Source organism: Harpegnathos saltator, unplaced genomic scaffold (genome assembly GCF_003227715.2).
Source record: "Harpegnathos saltator strain DR-91 unplaced genomic scaffold, Hsal_v8.6 scaffold295, whole genome shotgun sequence".
NCBI lineage: Eukaryota > Metazoa > Arthropoda > Insecta > Hymenoptera > Formicidae > Harpegnathos > Harpegnathos saltator.
The window spans coordinates 1,584,091-1,605,736 of NW_020230089.1; the positions used below are offsets into that span (position 1 = coordinate 1,584,091).

At 46.4% G+C, this 21,646-nt stretch overlaps 2 protein-coding genes across 2 annotated transcripts; one reads left to right on the top strand and one right to left on the bottom strand.

Annotated features, from left to right (window-relative positions):
• LOC105188805 (uronyl 2-sulfotransferase) lies at positions 1-4,443 on the top strand. The gene is made up of 6 exons (XM_011150449.3): positions 1-305; positions 1,998-2,207; positions 2,348-2,508; positions 2,726-2,800; positions 3,426-3,586; positions 3,696-4,443. Exons 1-6 carry the CDS (start codon positions 123-125, stop codon positions 3,842-3,844), a joined length of 939 nt encoding a protein of 312 aa, XP_011148751.2. The 5' UTR covers positions 1-122; the 3' UTR covers positions 3,845-4,443.
• Positions 3,592-20,517, bottom strand: LOC105188806 (adenylate kinase 9). The gene is made up of 12 exons (XM_019843963.2): positions 20,366-20,517; positions 17,961-18,146; positions 13,425-17,107; positions 13,099-13,162; positions 11,107-11,234; positions 9,666-9,841; positions 7,831-7,908; positions 7,481-7,578; positions 7,251-7,391; positions 5,590-5,686; positions 5,175-5,297; positions 3,592-5,083 (listed from the first exon to the last, which is right to left on the bottom strand). The coding sequence occupies exons 2-12, from the start codon at positions 18,143-18,145 to the stop codon at positions 4,973-4,975; spliced, it is 4,884 nt and encodes a 1,627-aa protein (XP_019699522.1). The 5' UTR covers position 18,146; positions 20,366-20,517; the 3' UTR covers positions 3,592-4,972.
• Positions 20,518-21,646: the final 1,129 nt, after the last annotated feature.

A 21,646-nucleotide genomic window follows, 5' to 3' on the forward strand; every position in this document is an offset into this window, starting at 1 on the left:
TTGACCTACTAACATTCTCCTCAGTTACTCGGTACGGCCGAACGGTCTCGTTAATCCAAGTGCGCTCGAGCAGCACTCTCGCTGATGCCGCAGCAAGAACAACGGACTTCGTGTTCACCAAAATGCGCAGGAGCCGCGGCCTTCTGCTGTGGTTACCGACGTGCCTGGCCGTGGTCTTCGTCGTCCTGACGATCGCGAGGTCGTCCACCGAGCTGCTTGGCTCCGCTCTGCCCGCCGTCGAGAAACGCGGCGGCGATGCGCCGTGGGAATCGCGCGGCGACGATCGATGGGTCGCTCGCAGCCAGGTGAAGTCGTTCGGATCGTAGTGAATGTTAAATAGAACAACGCCTGATAATGCGTATCGGTGGGTTAACTTTCGACAGCGATATCCGTGCGCAAGCGTGGCTCCCCCTCGCTATCAATTGCCAATCGCTTTTGCATCTCGTGTCGTTGTGGCGAATCCGGCGAAATTCCATCGTGATTCCTCGTTCTACAAAGAAACGAACGTACTGGCTTTGTACTAATTGAAATCACTCGTGTAGCTGTTCCATCACGCTGCAAGTACTCACGAACTGTTAAAGCACCTGAGACATTCAGATCTGAATTTAAGATTCGATTTGAGCTTTTCATTTGAATAACATAATCTGCCTATAAGCGGCATTACATTTGTAATTGCAATTGAGCTGAAAAACTCACATTTAACTCCAAATTTAAATCAGAGCTTTTCAACTGAATTGAAATGAGTGCAAATGTAATGTCGCACATATTATATGATTCAAATAAAATATTCAAATCTAATTCACCGTTCAAATTTGAGTTGATTTTGTCTGAAGTAAGTTTCAAGTCAATACATGCCTTAAAGAAATGCATTGAAAAAAATTTTTCAAACAGCTTTCAAGTCTGTAATCTTTAAGACATCTTTTTGAAATTGCGCTGTTTGGATATACTGTTATACTACAAGTGTGTTATGTATAAATTATTGGTATATAATTGGTAGATAACAGAAAAAATGACCTAAATAATATAATCTTTTAAACAGCTCGTATTAATTTCATTAGAGAGCACTTGGAATTAACATACTTTCAAATGCGCACTGAATCGAGTCACGTAACGCTCCGCTAAAATGCACATTCGCGTGGAATTCGTGCAACAATTCTGCGCCGGATCGTTGCGTACGCGAATTCCGAAGCGGCGAATGTAATTTCGGAGAGCAATGTGTTGCAGATGACTTACGTTTACGTAACATGAGAATGCATTCTCCGAGCGTGAGACGAACGCCTGAGCGTGAGTCCACCACCGAGAGAGAGAGAGAGAGAGAGAGAGAGAGAGAGAGAGAGAGAGAGAGAGAGAGAAAGAGAGAGAGAGAGAGCATATCTTTTATGTTACACCGCGGTCGCGTGCGATTAATTCGAACGACACTCGATCCTCGTTTCACCATTCACCGAGACAAAATGATCTTGAGAATCGAACGCAAGGTAACGTTGCTCCGCTACTTTTCGCGACACGCGAATTGCGGAGGTGCGTTTAAACCAAGACTGGCAAGTAACGCGTTACTTGCCAGTCCTGGTCACGTCGTTGTTGCTACGAGCAAACATCGAGTAACAGTAATTTTACATGACTGTTCTAATTTCTCACGCAACAATACTGTTGAGGGGAAAATTATAATATTGGTGTAATGTTACTGTTAGTTGAAGTTCACTGGCAATTTATTGTTTTCAGTGACACGACTTGGTGACGAAACTATTTTTCTTTTTATCAGTAATGGCAATTACCTTTCCTTGGATAACGATGATGAATGTAATCATTACTTTACAACATAAAACACACGCATATATAATGAATAGAAATGAGACTTGTATATAAACAAAAATCGCATCGATTCGTTACTTCTTCGGCAAGAATAACGGCGACGACAGTTGCTTTTCAAAAATAACTGCCCAGACTTCGATTTGAATAATTATTATGACTTACACGACCATTCCTCGATTGTCGCACAGGCTCGCCGATACGTCACGCCATCCCTCGCCGAACTGAGCGGTCGTGGACGCTTACCGTACATGCACAAACACGTACTTATGCTGACGCGCATACCTGGCGCAGGTGCCGAGCTGATGGTACTGATCCTGCAGCGTCTGCAGGGTTACAACGCTTTCAAGCATATACGCTTACCAGCAGGTGACCACGGGCTGCTTTCGACTCTACAGCAAGTGAGTATTAGCCGAGAATGAATTTCTACCTTGAGTTCGACTGCACGAGCCTTGAAGAAAGAGGAAGGGAGAATTATAAAACAAAATCATAAACATAATCTTCAATAATAATAAAAGATAAAAAATTCTCCGTTCGACAGGAGTTGCTGGTGGAGGAGATGACGAGCATCATCAAGCAGGAAGCCATTCCCTTGAGCTTCGACGGGGACGTGAGGTTCCTGAATTTCTCCGAATTCGGGCGACAAGGACCGAGTTTCATATCTCTGGTGCGAGACCCGTTGGACCCGCGGATCTGGCGAAGGTATGTACTTCATCGTCGCATCGTTCTTCAAGATTATATGACGAGAACATATCAGGAGTTATTGAAGTAGTCCAGTCTAAACACGAGCTAATGGAGAACGCGTTAATGGAGTCGCTTGTAAAGTGACATCTTTGATATTGCTGTTATCATTATTACTACTAGTCAGTCGCTCTTAAAGCTCTAAACGAGATAATACATGATGCGCACGATGGTTTAGGTACAGCAAAGGAAAGGAAAGAGTGTTCTACCGCGGCGCCATACCTCATTTCTGCGGTCAGGAACCTCGCTGCACGTGAGTACAATAACATGTCTACATCCTGGTTTGAATATAAGCGAGTCTTCATCATCCGCGAAATTTTATGCAACACGCTTGCACACCACGTGCGCGCGGGCGCTTTAGTAATTCACACCCGAGTGTTATCGCGCGATTGAGAATCGCGCAAGTGTCCTGGAAAGAAATATAACAGCCATTACTAATATGATTTCATTCGAACACCCATCATGGAAGAATGGCGAATACTTGCGCGGAGAAAATAAAACTGCTATTATACGATCGACGCTATTCAACGATAACAATGCTTCTTTTACAATATATCGCAACTGTAATCATTCGTACGATTTCTATTATCATCCAAAGAGACGCATTGAATCGGCAAAAATTGCTATCAAAGCAAATGTCCCAATTAATGAGCAAGTAATCTTATCGTGAGAATAAATCGATAAATTAAAAATATACGTCTATTGTGACGGATAACATATAAAACCTAAGATAAGAATACATTTTTGTGATGGAAGAGCTCTCGTATCGGTTGATTTATTAAAGAAAACGAGTGCACATTTGTTACCAAATGGACGCTATCAACAACCAGAACATTCACCTTAGGTGCAAACTGATATATTTTCCCTTTTTTCTTTAGAGAACGGAACAACACGTGGGCGTTGGCGCGAGCGAAAGCGAACGTTGTTCGATGGTATCCCGTCGTTGGCATATTGGATTACATGGAAGAATCGTTAAACGCACTCGCGCTTGAGTTTCCTTATTTCTTCAAAGACGCCGTTCGTATTTACAAGCAATTCCGTGAGTATATCGCCGATAAAATATTTATTATATAGACGCGAGACGCTTCTTTCCTGCTGATTCAACATTACGTTCTTGTCGCTGATAAATTAGTTCTTTCGCTTTGCAGGACTGAAGGAGAAGCGCCCCACTGTCTCCACGGTGCCTTTCAAGTTACGAGATAGAAATGCGTCCCTACAAATGGCTCTCGCGCTAGAAGTGGAGTTCTATCAATGGCTCAAATCTCGATTGTTCAACGAGACTTTTAAAAATGGTTGATGGTGCGATCGTTTGGTCGGAGGAGTAGTCTAAAATCGAAATCGAGACTTGAATGACGTCAATTGCGTTATCGCGTTAGAAAGCAGTGAACTCTATGGTATACTAGATTGAGCCTTCAAGAAAACGAATAGATGTTGGATGGGTTGCTATCTTTGTCAGTTGTACTTTCAGAACCTTAAATGAGATATGTTACTGACAAAGATGAAGTAACTTATCCAATTATTTATCTCTTTGAAGACTCACTTTAGTATACTGTAAAGCTCACTGTTACAAGGAGAGAGAGAGAGAGAGAAAGGGCGCTTCTAGAAATCACGATTTTGTTATTAGTGTAGCCAAGACTCGTAAATATGAGCCTGCCGTGCCATCTAGAAACTGAATATGTGATTAATGTGTACCGCTTTAACGCGGGCGATAAATCGTCGCAATTGCAAGAAAGTGCACGCGACGAAGTGAATTCTCGCAAAACACAGCTGCAATCTTCTTTTCTTTTTTACGTCAATCTATTTTAATAGTCGTCGAATAAATACAGAGCGGTACAAAGAAATGCTTCATGTACACGTCATTCCCTCTCCTCGATTCCCTTCACACACATATGCACACACATGCACACACATACACATACACACCACTCTGGCTCGCGCGTGTTGCATCAAAGATAAGAAATGCAGAACGTGACCCGAAGAAGTTCGCTAATTATGTACACAGTGATAATCGTGAAAATGCGGCGCCGCTTCTGCGCTCGCAAGAAACACATTACTCGCTAAGAGAAGACACAAAGTCCGTTGCTATTTTAAAGTTTCACGTCGCCCTTTTAGCGCCGTAATTTTCAACAAGAAGAACATTGAATTACTTCGATGAGACGCGTCGTGTGCAATATAATCATAAGAGCACGATAGACGAATGGGACGGGAAGGGAATCAATAGAAAAATAATTGTCACCGTCGTGTGATCGTCGTGAGAGACGCTCCGCAATGTATCACGCTGCAATGTATAACGCGAGTAAAAAAGAACTCAGGGAGGATCGGGAAGCGAGTCGGACTGATTGACGCGTGTTTGATGCGTGCACCAAGACAGCAGGATCATGTTGATGTACAAGTGAACGAGCAACAACATGAGAAACGCGTGCCATCACTTCTTCTTCGCATCCTTTAATCCAGCGCCCGCGTTGAATTTGAAGAAGATAATATCACCGTCTTCGACCACGTAATTACGACCCTGTTGCCTGTATTTTCCGGCGGCCTGTCGACAAAGTGGTAAGAGCGTGATAAGCGGATAAGAGAAGTTGTGTGTTATATAATAACTAAAATGAGAATTATCTCGTCTTCAGCACCTTGACTGCGGCCTCCGAACCCTCGTTCTTAAAGTCGTCAAATTTCATTACTTCCGCCATGATAAATCCCTTCTCAAAGTCCGTGTGTATTTTTCCAGCAGCCTGAGGTGCCTTCGTGCCTTTCTATACAACAAAAAATAAATCTCAATTTAATTATAAATCTTATCTAAACATAGATATTATATTAGGAAAGATAAATCAAATATTAGATCTGTAATTAGATAATGTAAGTTTAATAAAGATAACATTTAATAAAGATGACGTAATTTTTTGTTTTTTTTTTTCGTATAGTATAGGACATGATTCTTTTAACATAAAAATTATATCATAATACAAATTATGAACAATAACATAAATTAAATCAAGATTTAATTTACCAACACTAATTCATTAAACATTATGAATTTGTGCTTACCTGAATCGTCCATGCTTTAACTTCATCGTGACCAGCCGTGAAGAAATATTGCAATTGCAGTGCCTTGTAGCCTTGTACAATAATTTTATCGAGTGCACTGTTTAGGAAAAAAGACATGGTTGATACAGATTTGCGACGAGTTCATCTCTTTGTTAAAAAGTAAAAAGAAAATATTTTAAATATACTGAAATGATAAATAGATTATCTATTATCTTCAGTTAAGAATTGGATCGCAAAATGAGGGCGTATGGAAAGAAAGAAAAAGAGTGCGAGAGGAGAGAGGTGTCCGAGCGCGGCATTGTGGAATAAGATTGTCCTGGGCCAAATACCGTCTAATGACAGGTTAGCGCAAGTGGAGCCCAACGTCCAACGTGCGATGGGCCCGGCGAACTCCGAGAGTTCAGAGAATACACATAAAGCCGAACGACTTAATACCGCAATTTTATCATTCCGACTCTCCGACGGAGACCCGTACCCGTGGCGCCTCCTCGGTTATCTGCGGTCTCGAAATAAAATCACGGTATCTGCCGTCCCTTCGTTTGTATCCCCCCGATTATTAGGCAAAACTTGACTATCATAGGCCTCTCCTCTTCAGAATCCTCTCTGTCCGAATCGCTTCCGCGAGAGTCTGACGGTGGATAATGAACGCTACGGGAAAATACATTCCGCGTATCCCGTTCACCCCTCTCCATCTCTCATCGCCCTGCCGGTTTCTTTCGCTCCTTTTAAATATTTATTTGCGTCCGCGTTTGGAATGACGATCTGCAGCGTCTCCAAAGAGAAGAGAAAGAAGAACGTACTATTCGCAATCTCCGCACGATTATTCAACGACGCGGTTAATTAAATCTCAGCTCGTAATTACGGTCCTATGGTTGAAACATGGGACGATTGAAAGGACGCCGATATGAACCGGTGCGTAAAAAGAGACGGTACGCGCGGACTTTATGAGCGTTACACCACGTGCAACGCACGCCCGTGGGGTACGAATGACCCACTAACCAATCGAATTACCGAACCACCGTCGATTACTACTCTGCTCCACCCACCACCGCGATTATAGCAGCGTGTGCCCGCGAGGGCGGGAGGGGTTTTCATGCAATTTTGCAAGAATTTGAATAGCTGTTCGTAAAAAATATAATGCGCCACGTCGGAGCAGCGGGCCACGTCGTCGTCGTTTTTATTAGCCCACGTCGTCCCACGTGGCGAAGAGAAGGAAAGGGAGAACGGAAGGGGACGAGTCTAGACGCTTGGCCGGGCTCGGCCACCACCATTATTATTACCGTTAGAGGATAACTCGGTGCATAGCTAAATGTGGGAACCCCGAACCGCGTCGAAGCAGACGGACGCGTTCGCTGAGATTTTTACGAACGTTCGACCTTTTTTCCCTCATGCCCCTGCAATCTCGCGGCGCTTCGTCGTCGAGGTGCAGACGAGCAGCAACGAACGACGAATATATGCCTGAGCGAGAGGGGGAGACAGGGAGAGAAAGAGGGAGCTCGAACTACCGAACTTCTGAGTTTAAACGGCGACGGCGAGCGACGCGCAGTTAGACCCTCTTATTTGAGAGCGCGACAGCAACAGCGAGCCGCGCGAGAACCTTTCCCAGGAGAGTGAAGGTAATGATCGTCGTAACGGACGACGTGGAGAAGCCGATAGCCAACCTGGTGACTTTGTGTTCCTCGAAGTATTTTGCGCGCTCCGCCTCGTCCATGTCGAGGACCTTGTTCTCGAAGATGCCGCTGAAGGGGATCAAGATCGCGCCCGCGTCGTTCTTGTCAACCCACTCTTTTATTTTGATCAACCTGCGGAAGAATACGAAAAAAATACAATGCAAGACAAATCACTCTGAGCGAACGTCGGTCGCTGCTCGAAACATCATGTTGATACGCACCATTTGTTCTTCTTGCGTATGTAATCTTTCTCCGACAAGTTCACTAGGTAGATGATGGGTTTCGACGTGAGAAACAGGTATTTGTTGAGCACCTCGATCTGAAAGCAGAACGTCCAAGTGAGGAACTAACTCGCACGCCAAATACAAGTATCGGATGAGTATCGAGAGGTTTGGTTCGACTTTCAATTAACGGAGAGCACAATCAATTTTTATTAAAAGTTGTGTTCTTTGATTCAATTGCATTTCTAATTAACAGACTGTTAATATTATACTATAATACCCGTTTTACCGTTGGGTCTTTTATTTACTAAGTACATAATTGTTTGTTGTCATGAACTTTATAAACTCACATCATTGGCACTCCAGTCGGCGAACCTGATGTGTTTCTTCTCCTCCATCAGAACGCCCTTAACCTTCAGAAGCGTATCCTGAGAATGAGATGTCGATTAAGCATAAGATTTCCGCCCAAATGGTTCAGGAATGCTGTTGCTCGTGCACCTTGCGTAACGGCCGCGATTCTCAGTGATCGATCCCGATGACCGACCTCGTCGTCGATCTCGCCGGCCGGCCAACGAGATTCGGTTGCACGGACGAGCGAACAAACGAACGAAACGCGGCCGATCGAGGATAGGATAATTTCGCGATCGAATCGTGATTAGAGGATTGTACACGTCGGCCGCGAGGTCCTATTAGTTCCTCCTCTGCCGCCGCTGAGAGAAAGAGAGAGGACGAAAAGGTAGCTTCGAATCCTCGAAAACTTTTGCCAAATTGCGAAGTCGAGACCGAGGGGGGAGATCGGTAATTGCCAGGGGGTCAATCCGCGGAAGGAGGGTAATCCGACGATCGACTGGTTCCAGGAAGCCCCGCTTCACCCGCGTTCTCTTAATTTCCTTGGTAATTTCGTAGTTGCTCCGACAAAGGGGCTGCGATATACTTGTGAGTAGATGCTAGGGGCAGGTAGGCTCATACGTCGCGTACGTACGTATGAAGCTTGAGCGAGAGGGTTGAAAAGAAGAGAGAGAGAGAGAAAGAGAGAGAGAGAAAGAGAGAGAGAGAGAGAGAGAGAGAGGGAGGGAGGGAGGGGGAGAGAGAGAGAGAGAGAGAGAGAGAGAGAGAGAGAGATAGAGAACGCGAGGAAATTTCTTAGAGTCTCGTGACGAGGAAATTTGCTCGGCGAAATCGACAGGAACGATGGAGTAACGAGCACACCGGGGTCTTTAGTACTTTAAACGTGTCTACCGCTCGTTCCGAAACCACGGAAACGAAGGGCTCCCATGTGCGAAACCACGTTGCGGCTTCGCAGGTATTTTGTATGTGAAAAGGTATGCGCGTACACATACATAGATAGTAAATGAAACGTTGCACCGAGAAAGAGAGAGAGAGAGAGAGAGAGAGAGAGAGAGAGAGAAAGGAGGATTAACGATCGTGGATCGCGTGGTTTGCTTGTAGAAAGCAACATGCGTATTATAAGCGGGTAAACACCCGCGTAAAGCGTAAACACGCATCGATGGAAACGGGTCGGTCAGACGACAAAATCGTCACGGCGGTTTTTCGGAAAGCGCTCGCGGGATTTATGAAATTATCGCGATAATAATGGTGATGTCGGGATAGCGCGGAAAATATTAGTAGTTACATCATGTGGATTGTAATATATAAAGTAATTAATACGACAGGGTTACACAATAACATTGACAGCCGATATCTTAACATCTGTTGTAACAATTTTGAGTTTTTCTCTTGAGTAGCTCTAATTGTTTTCAAGAATCGATGTTTCACGATTGTTTTTCTTCCCCATAGGTTTTTTACAAAAAATAAAAAGGAAATTTACTTATTTTTTTTTTTAATAGAATTAGAAAACTTTAGATTTTAGAGGAAATTTTAATGGAATAAAACTTTTATAAAAATGCAAGAAATTAAAAAATATTCAGAACAATTTAAAAAATCTATTAAAAAAATTCAATTAAGATTTTGTTTAAATTTATTAAGAATCTAATAAGATTAAAAATGTTTGCAACATTTTATTAAAAGAAGCAAAATATATAATAGTAAAAATAAACAAGAGAATCTCTATAGGAGAATAGAATTATCTTTCAATCATTCTTACGAAAAAGGCATGTTCTTCGTTCGAACGATTTTTTCTTTCTTTCTCAAGAGAGAAAGAAAGAGGTAATGATCAGATACTCACGTATTCAGGCTTCAATTTCTTGTCGTTGCCGCGAATAACCAGCTTCTCGAGTTTCTCGAGGTGCGTGTTCAAAAATTCTACATCCTTCAATCGCAGCTCCTCGCTGATGATATCGAGATCTCTCACGGGATTCACGTCGCCCTCCACGTGAGTGACGTCGTCGTCCTCAAAGGCACCTGGTGCGGGGAAAGAAGGATAGGGGCACAATGAGTAGATCTCACGAGTAGCGGGCGGTAGAAAACGCGAGCCACGCTTCTGGGCGTTCGTCTTCGTGAGTAACACTCGCCTCGACGACGACGAAGCTCTCGCATGTCGACTGTTTAAGCGAGCCACCGCCACGCGAAGATTGCCGGGTTGCTTTAATTGAAAAAATTACCACCTGTCGGCAGCCCGGGCAAGATGTATTAACCGGCGAAACTGCCTTTCGAAATGTTATTCTCAGTACGAATGTAATATCTAGCCGACGATCATTTTGCGTGAATTACTACGTGTTATATTATAGCGACGTGAAACACGAGCAGGTTAACGCTCTCCGCGACCCCCGCGGACACGAGAAATCGAACGTCGCCGTGCGCCGTGAGCGAATTTTCATCGACGATCATACGATACCGCGCCGCGACGAGAAATCTCCAGAGCGCAAGTTGACAAAAGAAAATTCAACTCAATTGCACAATCAATAATGAAGATTGCCGCAATCAAATTAATCTGCACGCTCCCCTAACTGAACATTACTGCGATCAATTGAATTCCACACCTCCTCGTATTAAATTCCTCTCACGAAGAAACGCAAAAATCCAAGATAAAAATGAATTCGCGCGAAACGTAAAATTTCGCCACTTTCGACGAAAGATATCAAATCCCTCCCTTCTATACAGAGACAAAATTTCTCTTTTCGCATAAAACAAAGTCGCCAGCATTTCCAGTGTGATTTGCAAGCACAAGCGTGAGGCATACGCGCGTTTATTTATGTATCGCGGGCACACGAATTCGCACGTGAGATAAGCGTAAATCGCACGATTCTATTATCGTCGGGCGTAATAACGCAACGAGCTTCCAGGAAGGTACTTAACGGCGGTCATAACGCGCCGGTAACGCGCCTCGCGAGGAACACGTTGTATTGTGCGCGTCGTAAAACGACCACCGCCGCGCGATCGCGCGAAGTGGGTAAATATCGCTCGTAACTAATCTCCCGATCCCATCGACGAAAATTCTCACCTACGCCAATCCGTAATCACCCTTATCGAGCAATATCGCGCGCGGAGGGCGTGTATTCCCGCGCGAAACGCGGTCGCTCGTTGTTATCTGTCTTCGCGCGAGGATGCACAACGCGCGACGCTTCGGCGACGAGAGAACATTAAAACGGCTGAGTGAAATGCAACGAACAATAACCGAGGAGGACAAACGGACGACGGGGGCTCGTGACAATTGACGTGATACTCACGACAAAGGTGAAAGATGCCGTCGCAAGCTCCGATATGTGAGAGGAAGCTGTTCCCCAGCCCCTGTCCCTCGGCCGCACCCTTCACCAGCCCAGCGATGTCCATAACGTGCAGGAAAGCTGGGACTTTGCTGGAAATTCCAAGTTCCGGTTACGAATACTTCGAATTGCGATCTTCTCCGCTGAGAAAGGGGAAGCAACGGCGCGAGATCTCGTCCCAACGAGATCGCGTTTTTATCGCGTGTCTAACAGGGCTCCGATTCCCTCGCCACGTGGGTCAGGGCGATGATGACGGGCGCGATTAAAGGTCGAAGGCATGTGCCATCGCGACGATGCACACGTTCGTTCGTTCGTTCGTTCGTTCGTTCGTTCGTTCGTTCGTTCGCTCGCTCGCTCGCGCGCAGAATGGAAACGAGGGGAGCGGCCGGTGACAACGAGGTATATTTAAATGCTAATGCCAACGGGCTCATTAAACAATTAGCCTTTGAAGGGAGGCGTCGGCGAAAGTGGACGGACTGGCCGTGGCGTGGGACAGGGAGACAGTGTATTAGCCGGCTTTCATCACGGATCGTCGAATCATCCGACACGTGCCGGTAGTCGGGGTGGCTGCTGCCGCCGCCGACATAGACGAGAGAACGATAATGGAGCGAACGCGCGCGAGAGGCACGGATGAATCGGCCGCTCTTTGATCCGACCGGCTGTTTCGCATTTTCAATGTTTCGATTCACGTCGAATCTCGTCGCGCAAGACAAGCGCGATTTACATTTAGCCCGAGCGCATTTAGCCGCTCTGCGACCCAGCCGGAGTTTTATTAGCCGATCGAGATTGATCGGTCGGCTGGGACCGCTCTCTCTCTCTCTCTCTCTCTCTCTCAACCCAAAGTGACACGAGGGGGTGACGCTCACGTCTGCTAATCAAATATTGTCGTTTCTCCAATCAAGACGCCGGATTATTCTCCGTTCAGTGTCGTGTCCATAGAGCTTTCGCTGTCAGTTCGACGTCGCTCGCGCTCGATACTTCGTCTCACACGCAAAAAAAACTCCATGACTCGGGTAGGTCTGATTTATGTCACATGGTGTTGTGTTGGGCATAAGTAGATTGAGATCTTGCTTGCAACAATCGACGAAACAATAATGAAAAGCAATGTGCGTAATGATTCGATCGGTTGATCGAATGAATTGGTTAATCAGCGTGTATAATGAGTCAAATCAGAGGATTCGATTAAAACGGTAATCGCGTAAACTTGACGTTAATTTTAATTATTTCAGTCAAGCGCGATTTCAATCGATCAATACTCAACATCGATGTCACATATGTGTATAATACAAATGACAATTCCGATATAACATCTATCGTATATTTAATTTACGTCTAATACAAATCAAAGCACATATCATTGCAAGTACATTTTCACGAGAAATACTCGCTTATCGGATAATCCGTTCTCGTCGTATGCTGAGACTCGACCCAAGAGTCGAACTGAACTCTCCGAATTGTCCGATCCGTACGAATTCATTATCGTCGACGCGTGTTTTATTTGCTCGTCGACGAAAGAGAATCAACCTCGGCCGACATTACCCTCGTCGACGTTAATCCGCCGCGGTGTAGCAACGCGAATAAAGAAGAAGAACATGTAGTACATCCGCGGCGAATACGTCGCCGCGGACCTCTACGTTTCGTAGACGAATTTCGCGCAATCTGCATTGCAGATCGACTCCTTTCGCCTTTCCTCTCAACCCACCCCTCCCCTGTCCCCCAACCGCGCGTTTCCACCGTCTTCTTGCGAGAATAAAAGCGAAGAAGTATGGAAATGTGTCCCCCCGGTTATTCCGACTCGTTTCCCTTTACAAGGGTACATCTTTAGGCGGCGCTGTGTATGCTTTTATTCCGCTTACACATTTACCCTTAACTCTCTCCCCTAACTCCCCTCCCCCCCCCTCTGCCCCGCCGCTCCGAGATATATTTTAGGAACGTTTCTCGTCGCTCGTTTCTTACCTAGCTGGCTTAAAATATTCACAGAGATAGTCGAACCTGGCGTCGGGCACCGGGACGCGACGTGCTGAAAAAGAAAGAAAAAAGATCGCGGATAGCTTCGTCTCTGTCGGAATACCATGAGAACGCGTTGACAACGATTGACAATTAATAATAAACGGTTCACGATAACACGAATAATCAATCTCCAGAGAGGATAGAACGCGGGGGCGTTCAAGTCTGCATCTTAAGTTGACGCGTCGCCCAACGGAATTCGAAGGTTCAATCGAACGCTCTCGATTCCAAGGACTCTTGACTCCCGTCTGCGACAACAATAGTATTTTCCGTTCAAAACGCATGCGGATTGGGCCTGGTCTTCACAGTGTCGGTGACGATCTTGACAATCTTATCCCGCTCAGCCATCCGCTCGTCGGTAACCTCATAGGCAAGGACCTCGTCCACATCCGCATTGTGGGTCTTCAAGTGGACGCCGATATAAATTGCCGCGCTGGCAGCCGCCGACAGGCCGATCATTTTTGGGCGACGTGCGGCGACTCGCTTCACCGCTTCGACCACCTGCTTCGCCACCGTGTGCTCTAAGAAGCCCCTGTCCGGCAGGTATCGCGGGTCGACTTCGCCAACAGACGCGATTTCCACGTTACAGTAGTCATGGTGTCTCGCGAGGAACTTGTCGCGGCACTCCTCACTGCAGAGAAGATACAATCCTTGGCCGAACAGCACGGCCAAGTCAGTCCTGCCGCGCGTCAGCTTGCCCTTCTCCGGTCCGTCGACGTAAGTCACCGGGCACCAGCCGTCCAGACGAAGACGTCGTTCCAAACAAACGTGTTTCACGTCGACCACCTGCTCAAATATCTGAGGCACTTCGTCGGGCAAGCTTGCAGTGTTGATTGGAGGTAGATACTGTCGCGGGTCTGCCGTGAAAACAGCCATGTGCCGTGGGCAGATCCAATAGAAGTGCTCTTCGAACTGCACCATCCCTTGATTGTCCATCCGTTGTCTGGAAGCTTGTTGAAGGACGTTCTCTCGGAACAGACAGACGGGACAGTACGATTTGTACTGACTCTGCCGCTCTTGGAACTCAAAAGGTGACACGCACATATGCCGGAGACTATGTATTTTGTCGAGGTCGGCATCACGCTGGTAGAGCGTGATCTCGGAGAATCGCGAGCGCACCGCGCGATCTGCCAGAGTCCACACGTTCCACTTGCTTTTCATGGCATCCAGCTCGACGACGTTCCGCGCGAACTTCTTCAGCCAATCTCGGAAACTTGCCTGATGCACTTGCCAGTTCTCGTAACGCAACATACCAAAGGAGAAGGAAGTAGAAGAAGCGTTTGTATCGCCATCATTCGCAGACTGGCATTCTAAGCAAAACAATAGATCCGCTTTCATGTCCAGCACGATCATCGGCTGCACTCCTGATAGGATCAGTTGCTCGGTTTCCTCACGAGTCGAAGGATAGTCGTCCAGGATGTAACCGTGCGAGATCGCGCGTGGCCCTAGAGAGAGTATTTCAATAGCGCGTGTCACGGAGTCGATGGAAGCCGGTTGACCCGCTCGAAGCTGATCCTCGGCCATCTGCGCCGATTTGGACCAACCGTAGTGTTTTGACATGTGACGCAAGGCTACATCGCGAGTGATTCGCTTAAGGCCATAGGTCTTGGCAAAACGATCCGCTAGCGTCGTTTTCCCGCACTTGGGTGGTCCGATCACGGCGATTCGAAGCGGTAAAGCTGACGGACGGAAGTCCCGATTGAGATATTTGGAGGGTTCCTTCAAGAATGCGGAAAGCGCGTCCTCACCGGCGAGGAAATAGATGTAATCCTGATGAATGACTGGAATGATCAGGCTATGAACCGCGGGTATGGATTCATTGGCGTATGCTTGCACCGGACACCATCGGCCGAAGGAGCTGAGGAAATAGTAGCCGCAATCGAGAAGCCGCTCGGCCGTCTCGAGGTCGATAACGTGCGGAGGACGTTCCTCATCGCTCGTGTTGTCTCCCGTCAATGTTGTTTCTTCTGTAGTTCCCAACTTTACTGCGTTCGTCGCACTGGTTGGGGTCTTGGAAGGAAGTTTTAAACAATCCACTACATATGTGATCATCTTTGATACATCTTCAAATTTTGAAAGTTCGCACATTATCACGTTAAATTTGTGCGTGCGTCGAATTTGCTCAATTTCATATTTAAAATTCGCAAATTGATCTTGAAAATACCGGTCATTTTTGTAATTAAACAGATATCTATTCCATAAAATGACGATGTCTTCAAATCTGATTTGTTTAATAACTGCCGTAAGATTCTCAATGGGAATTCCATCTACAACGTACCTTCCGTCCCTGTATAACTTATTCTTGAATGTCTCCTCCCATCTTTCTTCAATAAAATAAAGCGACTTTAAAACCTCTTCATTTGTATAATAATTAAATCTATTGTATCTAGTATCTGTCTTAGGCAGGATTTTTTTCATGTCTATCACCGTTCCGTCGAAGACCTCCGCTAGCTGCTGACTGAGTTTCGACTTGCCACTGCTTAACGACCCGCACACTGCTATTTTGCAGATCTCCTGGGGATTTGGCGGTGACAGAAATGTTCTTGGATTTTCGACGAACATGTCTACGGCTTCTTGAGACGACAAGAAGAAAATATTTCTTAGAAACCGCACTGCGTATTCTATGTACCCTTTTTTCTTTCGTCCTAGAGTCAATGCAACCGGGCAAAATTCGCACGCGTGCAATCTCCAGGGGTATTCGGCGGATACGATTTCTTTATGTTGTAAGATCTCTACCATTTCGAGCTTCTTAATTTCTTTTCTCACCTTTACATCTTCTTCAAGATTCGAATCGTCCTCTTCGACTGTCATCTGCTGAGGTAAGATCGACGGCTGCAGCGGCAGCATGCGTAGACGCGCGTTGACGGTTTGGAGCATACGCTGCGTTGAGCCACGTCCGTCCACACGGATCACACGCTGAGGATCGTACTCCAGGACCCATTTATCGATCACCGGCAGCGCCAATCGCATGTACAGATCGCACTGCAGCTCGACTTTCTGCTCCATATCGGAGAATCGTTCTGAATGATTCCTTCGATCGTCATTCACGATCGGTGGCTCTTCTGTATCTTGGTGAAGGTCAAGCGGCGAATTCGATCCATCCTCGGGTATATCTTCAACAACAGCGTCAGCTGTTGCTGTTTCCGCACGTTGACTGCGTTGTATAATCAGGCTCACGTCCTGCTTAGGGCACATCATGTAGATGATGATGGAAGGCTTTATTGGCCATTCAGTGAATATTTCGTCGACCTGCCGTGGGATTTCCCGTTCATGGTCAAGAAATGTCTGACAGATCGAGTCGTCGGGCAACTGATCGGGTGAATGGCTGCAGGATTCGGTCCGATCGCATATCTGGTCTCCGTGAACTTTTGGTCGTCTGCGATCGAGGCTCGTCTCGTGCGGAATGAGCGGCAGGCCCTCGACGACGTAGCCTCTGTGCCTGATATCACTCATATTAATCCTGCGTCGTATTAAATTCATGACGATATCCGGTGCTATACGTTTGTCGTTCGCTAAAGTTTCCTTCATACGTTGACCTTCCTCGCTGCCAATATTGATCTCGTCTTGTATCAACGACAAGGGCGAGATCAAGATGCAGTTCCAAGATTTAGCTATTGCTGAAGCCAGGTCGACGCTATTCAAACCAGGTTTTCCAAATATGATGAAGCTCGATGGATCGGTTAGAAGGTAACGATTCGTAGCTTCGTCCATATACCAAGCCTGGAGGGGTTCCTCAGTCGGCGACACCAGCGATGGAAGTTTTTCTTTTTTAAGCGTTTTGGCCGTGGCAATTCTCTTCTTGGGATGCATGTCTTCGGTGAAAGCGTAATATAAGTGAGCTTTCGGATATATGATCGAGGAAAGCGCATGTTCGCCGTTCTCTCGCGAGACGATCGACTCGACAGCGAGAAACTCCCCTGCGGCATGTTGCTTTGGCTCTTCTGAAGATTTGTCACACATTTATCTTCAGTAATATTCAATAATATTCGCGATGAATTCCCGTCGATGATCAATTCTTTTCGCGGTATCGTTATTTGACGATGCATTCAAGCGAGATTAAACAAATGAAGTTGAAGTCGCTTGTAAATTTCACTTTGGGTAAAACTTCACTGTAATACGTTATGGGGAGACGTGAGTCGTGCATAATGTGAAATCGAGAGCTCGATATTGGTGAGATGAGTGGACGTAATAAGGAGAGGAGAATATTTTGAAAATAGAATTCTTTTTGATCTCTAAAAGAGAGGGAGATTTTTAAATTGTAAATTTGAGTGTTAAATATAGGAATACGAAATAAATATTAAGACTAGATACTGAATTCTACATACAAGAAAACACATGCTGTTTTTTCAAGTAAATATTATATACAAGTATATATCAGCAAATCTATTATAAATTCGTCACGAGTACCAAATTTATTCAAAATACATCCTGAATTACTCAAAATATACTCTGAATCCTAGTAAGTTTAATATTTCAATCAAGAATATTAAATTAAAAAACAGGAATATTGAATTAAAACAAAATATTCATTTTGCTTCCTATATAGAATATAAATTTATAATACTTCTTGAAAAGAAAATTAATTTCTCTTTGGAATAATGAGTTTACTGAAAATTTATGAGTATATTTAAAATTATCAAAGACTGTTATCAAGAAAATATTTCACTGAAAATAACTATTACTTAAAAGAAGAAAGATAGAACGAACAGTTTCCTCAACAGTAGGATATTTTTCTCTGTATACTTTGTAACGGAACAAGAGAGAGATTCGTCGTGTCGTTAAAATTAGATTTATAAAGGAAATCGAGATACTTATTTTCATTGGGGTCAATGGTGCAGAAGGGGAAGTTCTCGGCCGCCGCTTGGCTCTTGGTGAGTACGTTGAAGAAAGTCGATTTCCCGACATTCGGTATCCCGACTATGCCAACTTTTAAGTTAGTACCTACGCGACCGATGAGCGGCTTCCGTTCGGGTTCCTCGATCTTTTTCGGAGCCATGCTGTGGAAACAAGCATTGCGTTAATACGCACCGGGTGCGTGCATCTCAATGCGCCCAAATCTGTCTCCTCATCTTCTGCAGAACGATGTTGCGGAACGAGTGCCACGCGAGCTCAGTAGTCCCCGGTAGCCAAGTGTGACTCAATGTCATTGTCGGGGTCATTGTCGGGAACACGCATATCTCATCGACCGATTGTTGCGATTTTCACTCGCGCGAAGTTTTCTTCGCAAGGCGCAGCGACGGGGAGGACTCGTTTTGCGCACTTTCACGCGATTGATACTTCATCGCACCGCCGCTGTTACAGACGTAAGAGCAGGTGCTTCAACTATTCTGAGCGCGACTAAATATAAATTCGGGCAAAGCAAGAAAACGATGGTGCTTCACATCGTTCATCATTTAATAGCCGAGGAACAGCCGAGTGACTGCGTCTGTCGTCGCGAAGAGCCGCTGAAGGGCATGCTGTCCCCGATACTCGCATTCAGCCGAAATACTTAAGCGCGGCTGCGGCGATATTTCGCGTGTGCGTGCGCCGCCCGGAGCGGAGCGAGGCGGAATCCGCTCCCCGGCATCGCTCTCGAGTGCTCGCGGTAACTAATTATATTAATGCGGACGGCACATCGAGTGATTGCTGTATTTACCGTGAGATTGAGCCCCCTCCCGCCCGTCTCGCCCCGCCGCGGCATACGACGGGCCGCGCTATATCAAAGACTGAGAGGGTTACGCGAGACTCGAGAGGAGGAAGAGGTAGACGCAAGGTAGAGGAGAGGTGCAGGAGAAGCAGCAGAGGGAGGGGGAGGAGGAGGAGGAGGAGGACGAGAAGGGAGAAGGAGCATGTCCGGGCGAGGGGACCCGGGATTACTGGGCACCAAAGCCGCGAATCACCGGCATCACGCCGAGAATCCGCAACCGCGCCCGAGGCCGCCAATCCGCCACCGTCTTCGCGGTTCCTGTTCCTCCTCTCCCCACGCTTGGCAGTCTACCTCTCTTTTCACCCCCTAAGCGATCCCTCGGCCTCCCTCGCTTTCTCTCTCTCTCTCTCTCTCTCTCTCTCCCCCTCATCCTCCCCTGTTCACCGCAGTCGCGCGTTTCAACGCGAAACTACGGCGCCTCGTGGTCGTTTTTCATCGCGGTCCCGGGGAAATTTGCAAATTACGATAATGGAGGAGCGTCTTCCTCCCCCTCCCTCTCCCTCTTTCTCTGGCGAAGAGTGTTCCGCTCGCGATGCTACCTCGAGAGAAAGAGACAGCCCGAGAGAGAGCCACCTTGGCGCCGCGGCGTGACCGACCCACCCCTTTTACGACGTCGTCTCGCTTTGCAGATCGCTAGACGCACACGACTAACGCGCGATCTCGGAAACGCGCCATTCTGATCAGGATCGCGTCCGAAGCCGGCGTTAATCGTGAAAAATCCGCGGAGCAGATCCATCCCGAGCGGAGCAGACGTCGGCAATGCGACACGACGCGACCAGTCAGGCTGAGATCACCAATTTTAGATGCAATTAGTAACGATGACAAACTCGCTCGACTTGTATTCTCTATTTCCGAGCAACGCATTTATACTTTTATTCCGCCATATTTCGTTCGATAAGCGAGTTGATATAACCTATGCGCGATTGATCATCGATGAACTTCTCGAGCTTATAAAGCTTATTCGAGCTTAGAGACGGGTCGAAGGTTAGAATATGTACATCGCAAACCTGAAACCTCATGCAACCGAGTCCCGTGAACACCCGAGAACAAGTCCGTGCACGACGTAACGGCGACGCATCGCCGCTGCAGCGTATCGATTCGAATGGCGGCGCGCTGAGCCTTCCATCCCGCCGTCGTCGTTAGATGGTGCTGCCGCGAGGCGGCCGACGAGCGAACCGAGCCATTGCATCGCACCGCAAAACTTAACCTCACCTATCAGCACGGGGACGACGAACGCATCTGGAAAAAGATGTTACATTCCGAGTCGCGATGACTCGCCGACGTCGCGGATTCGGCCGATTCTCGCAAATTCAACGAACATGTCGCGGCTCTTCCGTTCCTTTTCGCATGCACATATTCTCTTTCTCTCTCTCTCTCTCTCTCTCTCTCTTTCTCTTTCCCTCAGCCATGTCCGCGATCGTTCGCGCACGCATTTCGCTGCGGTTGTATCCGCGAATCAGAACAGACGACGGCGCGCCTCGCACTCGTTCCGCACGCGGCGTGTACTGTAAATCACGCAGCGCAAAATACCTGACACACCCGCGTCACGCAGCCACAGCACGAATATTCACAATGCACACAAAACGTGTCGACGCACGCAGGAGAGAGCACACGGGGAGAGCACCACGACGACGTCACGGCAATCCGACCGGCCGTCGACGCGGCCTGCAGAGATTCTACGTACCCACCGGAATAACGTCGAGCGCCGTCCGCGGAAGCTCCGTCGATAAAGCGCCGGGTGCGAATGCCAACTTGCCCCTGTCGCACGCTCGTGATATCCCGCATTATTTTTTCTCCGTATTTTACGCAATCTCACTTCGATATATTTTCTGCGTGTATTTTTACCAAAAAGATGATAACAAGATTGGCTACGTTCAGAAAACGCATAGCGCTCAGTGAGCGATTAGTGATTATCGGTCTTTACTGTTAGATCTTTATTTGGACCAGTAACGTTAATGAATTACTCAATCGTTGTAACCGTTGTGTTTTCTGAACACAGCTATATTAATTTCGTCGCAATATTAAGACCTTTGCACGTAAAAAAGCGTTAACCGTAAATCATAATTTTAGTAGTTTCCGACACATACAATTAAATAGAGTAATGCAAGTGAAATTCTGTAAGCGTAACTTTAAGACGGAATTTCACTTGCGTTACTCTATTTAATTATGTGTTGGAAACTACTAAAATTACGGTTACGGTTACGGTGTACGCTTGTACGCTTTTTTGCGTGCAAAGGCCTTTAGGTCAATGTCGTCTTCTGATTGGTTCGTCTCCCCCGAATAGCCAATGAAAGTTATGCATTTTCGATGAACCAGAAAAATCGATATATAATCGAATGTAATCGATGCAATGGCTGGTAATGCTAATATATTGAAGTTCACCATCTTGATTCGTCCATTTCGAATTTGGAGGTGGTACTGGGTGGTAGGTGGTCTCTTCGCTCCGATGATTCCGGTAAGTTTACTTCGAGATTTTGCGCTTGAATGCCTCTTCTTCGTTCAGAAAGTTGTCTCGTCACATAATGTTGCGTGTAGGCATACTGACATACACATAAAAATGATAGCGTACGGATGTAGCACCGCGGAATCGCGTTGTAAAGCGGGACCTTTTCGATCGTATCAGCGTCCATATTGCTTTCGGCATCCCGAATTCGGTGATGAGGGATATAGGAGGAGCATATTCCGGCCAACGATAAAATATCTCGATAACATCGAAATGACGTCGAAACGGCGAGAAAATGATCAAGTCGCGACTAAGGAGCGAATTTTCGCTCATTTTCTCGCTACTTTAACGTCACTTCGATATCTCGC

Excerpts from the sequence above, each read along its gene's own strand:
- LOC105188806 (XM_019843963.2), bottom strand. The coding sequence starts at position 18,145 with ATGGCTCCGAAAAAGATCGAGGAACCCGAACGGAAGCCGCTCATCGGT. Across the intron at positions 11,235-13,098 it reads GAATATTTTAAGCCAGCTAG|CAAAGTCCCAGCTTTCCTGC; the intron begins GTAAGAAACGAG and ends TGGAATTTCCAG. Across the intron at positions 9,842-11,106 it reads CGGCATCTTTCACCTTTGTC|GTGCCTTTGAGGACGACGAC; the intron begins GTGAGTATCACG and ends TCCCCGCACCAG.
- LOC105188805 (XM_011150449.3), top strand. The coding sequence starts at position 123 with ATGCGCAGGAGCCGCGGCCTTCTGCTGTGGTTACCGACGTGCCTGGCC. Across the intron at positions 306-1,997 it reads GATGGGTCGCTCGCAGCCAG|GCTCGCCGATACGTCACGCC; the intron begins GTGAAGTCGTTC and ends ATTGTCGCACAG. Across the intron at positions 2,509-2,725 it reads GACCCGCGGATCTGGCGAAG|GTACAGCAAAGGAAAGGAAA; the intron begins GTATGTACTTCA and ends ACGATGGTTTAG.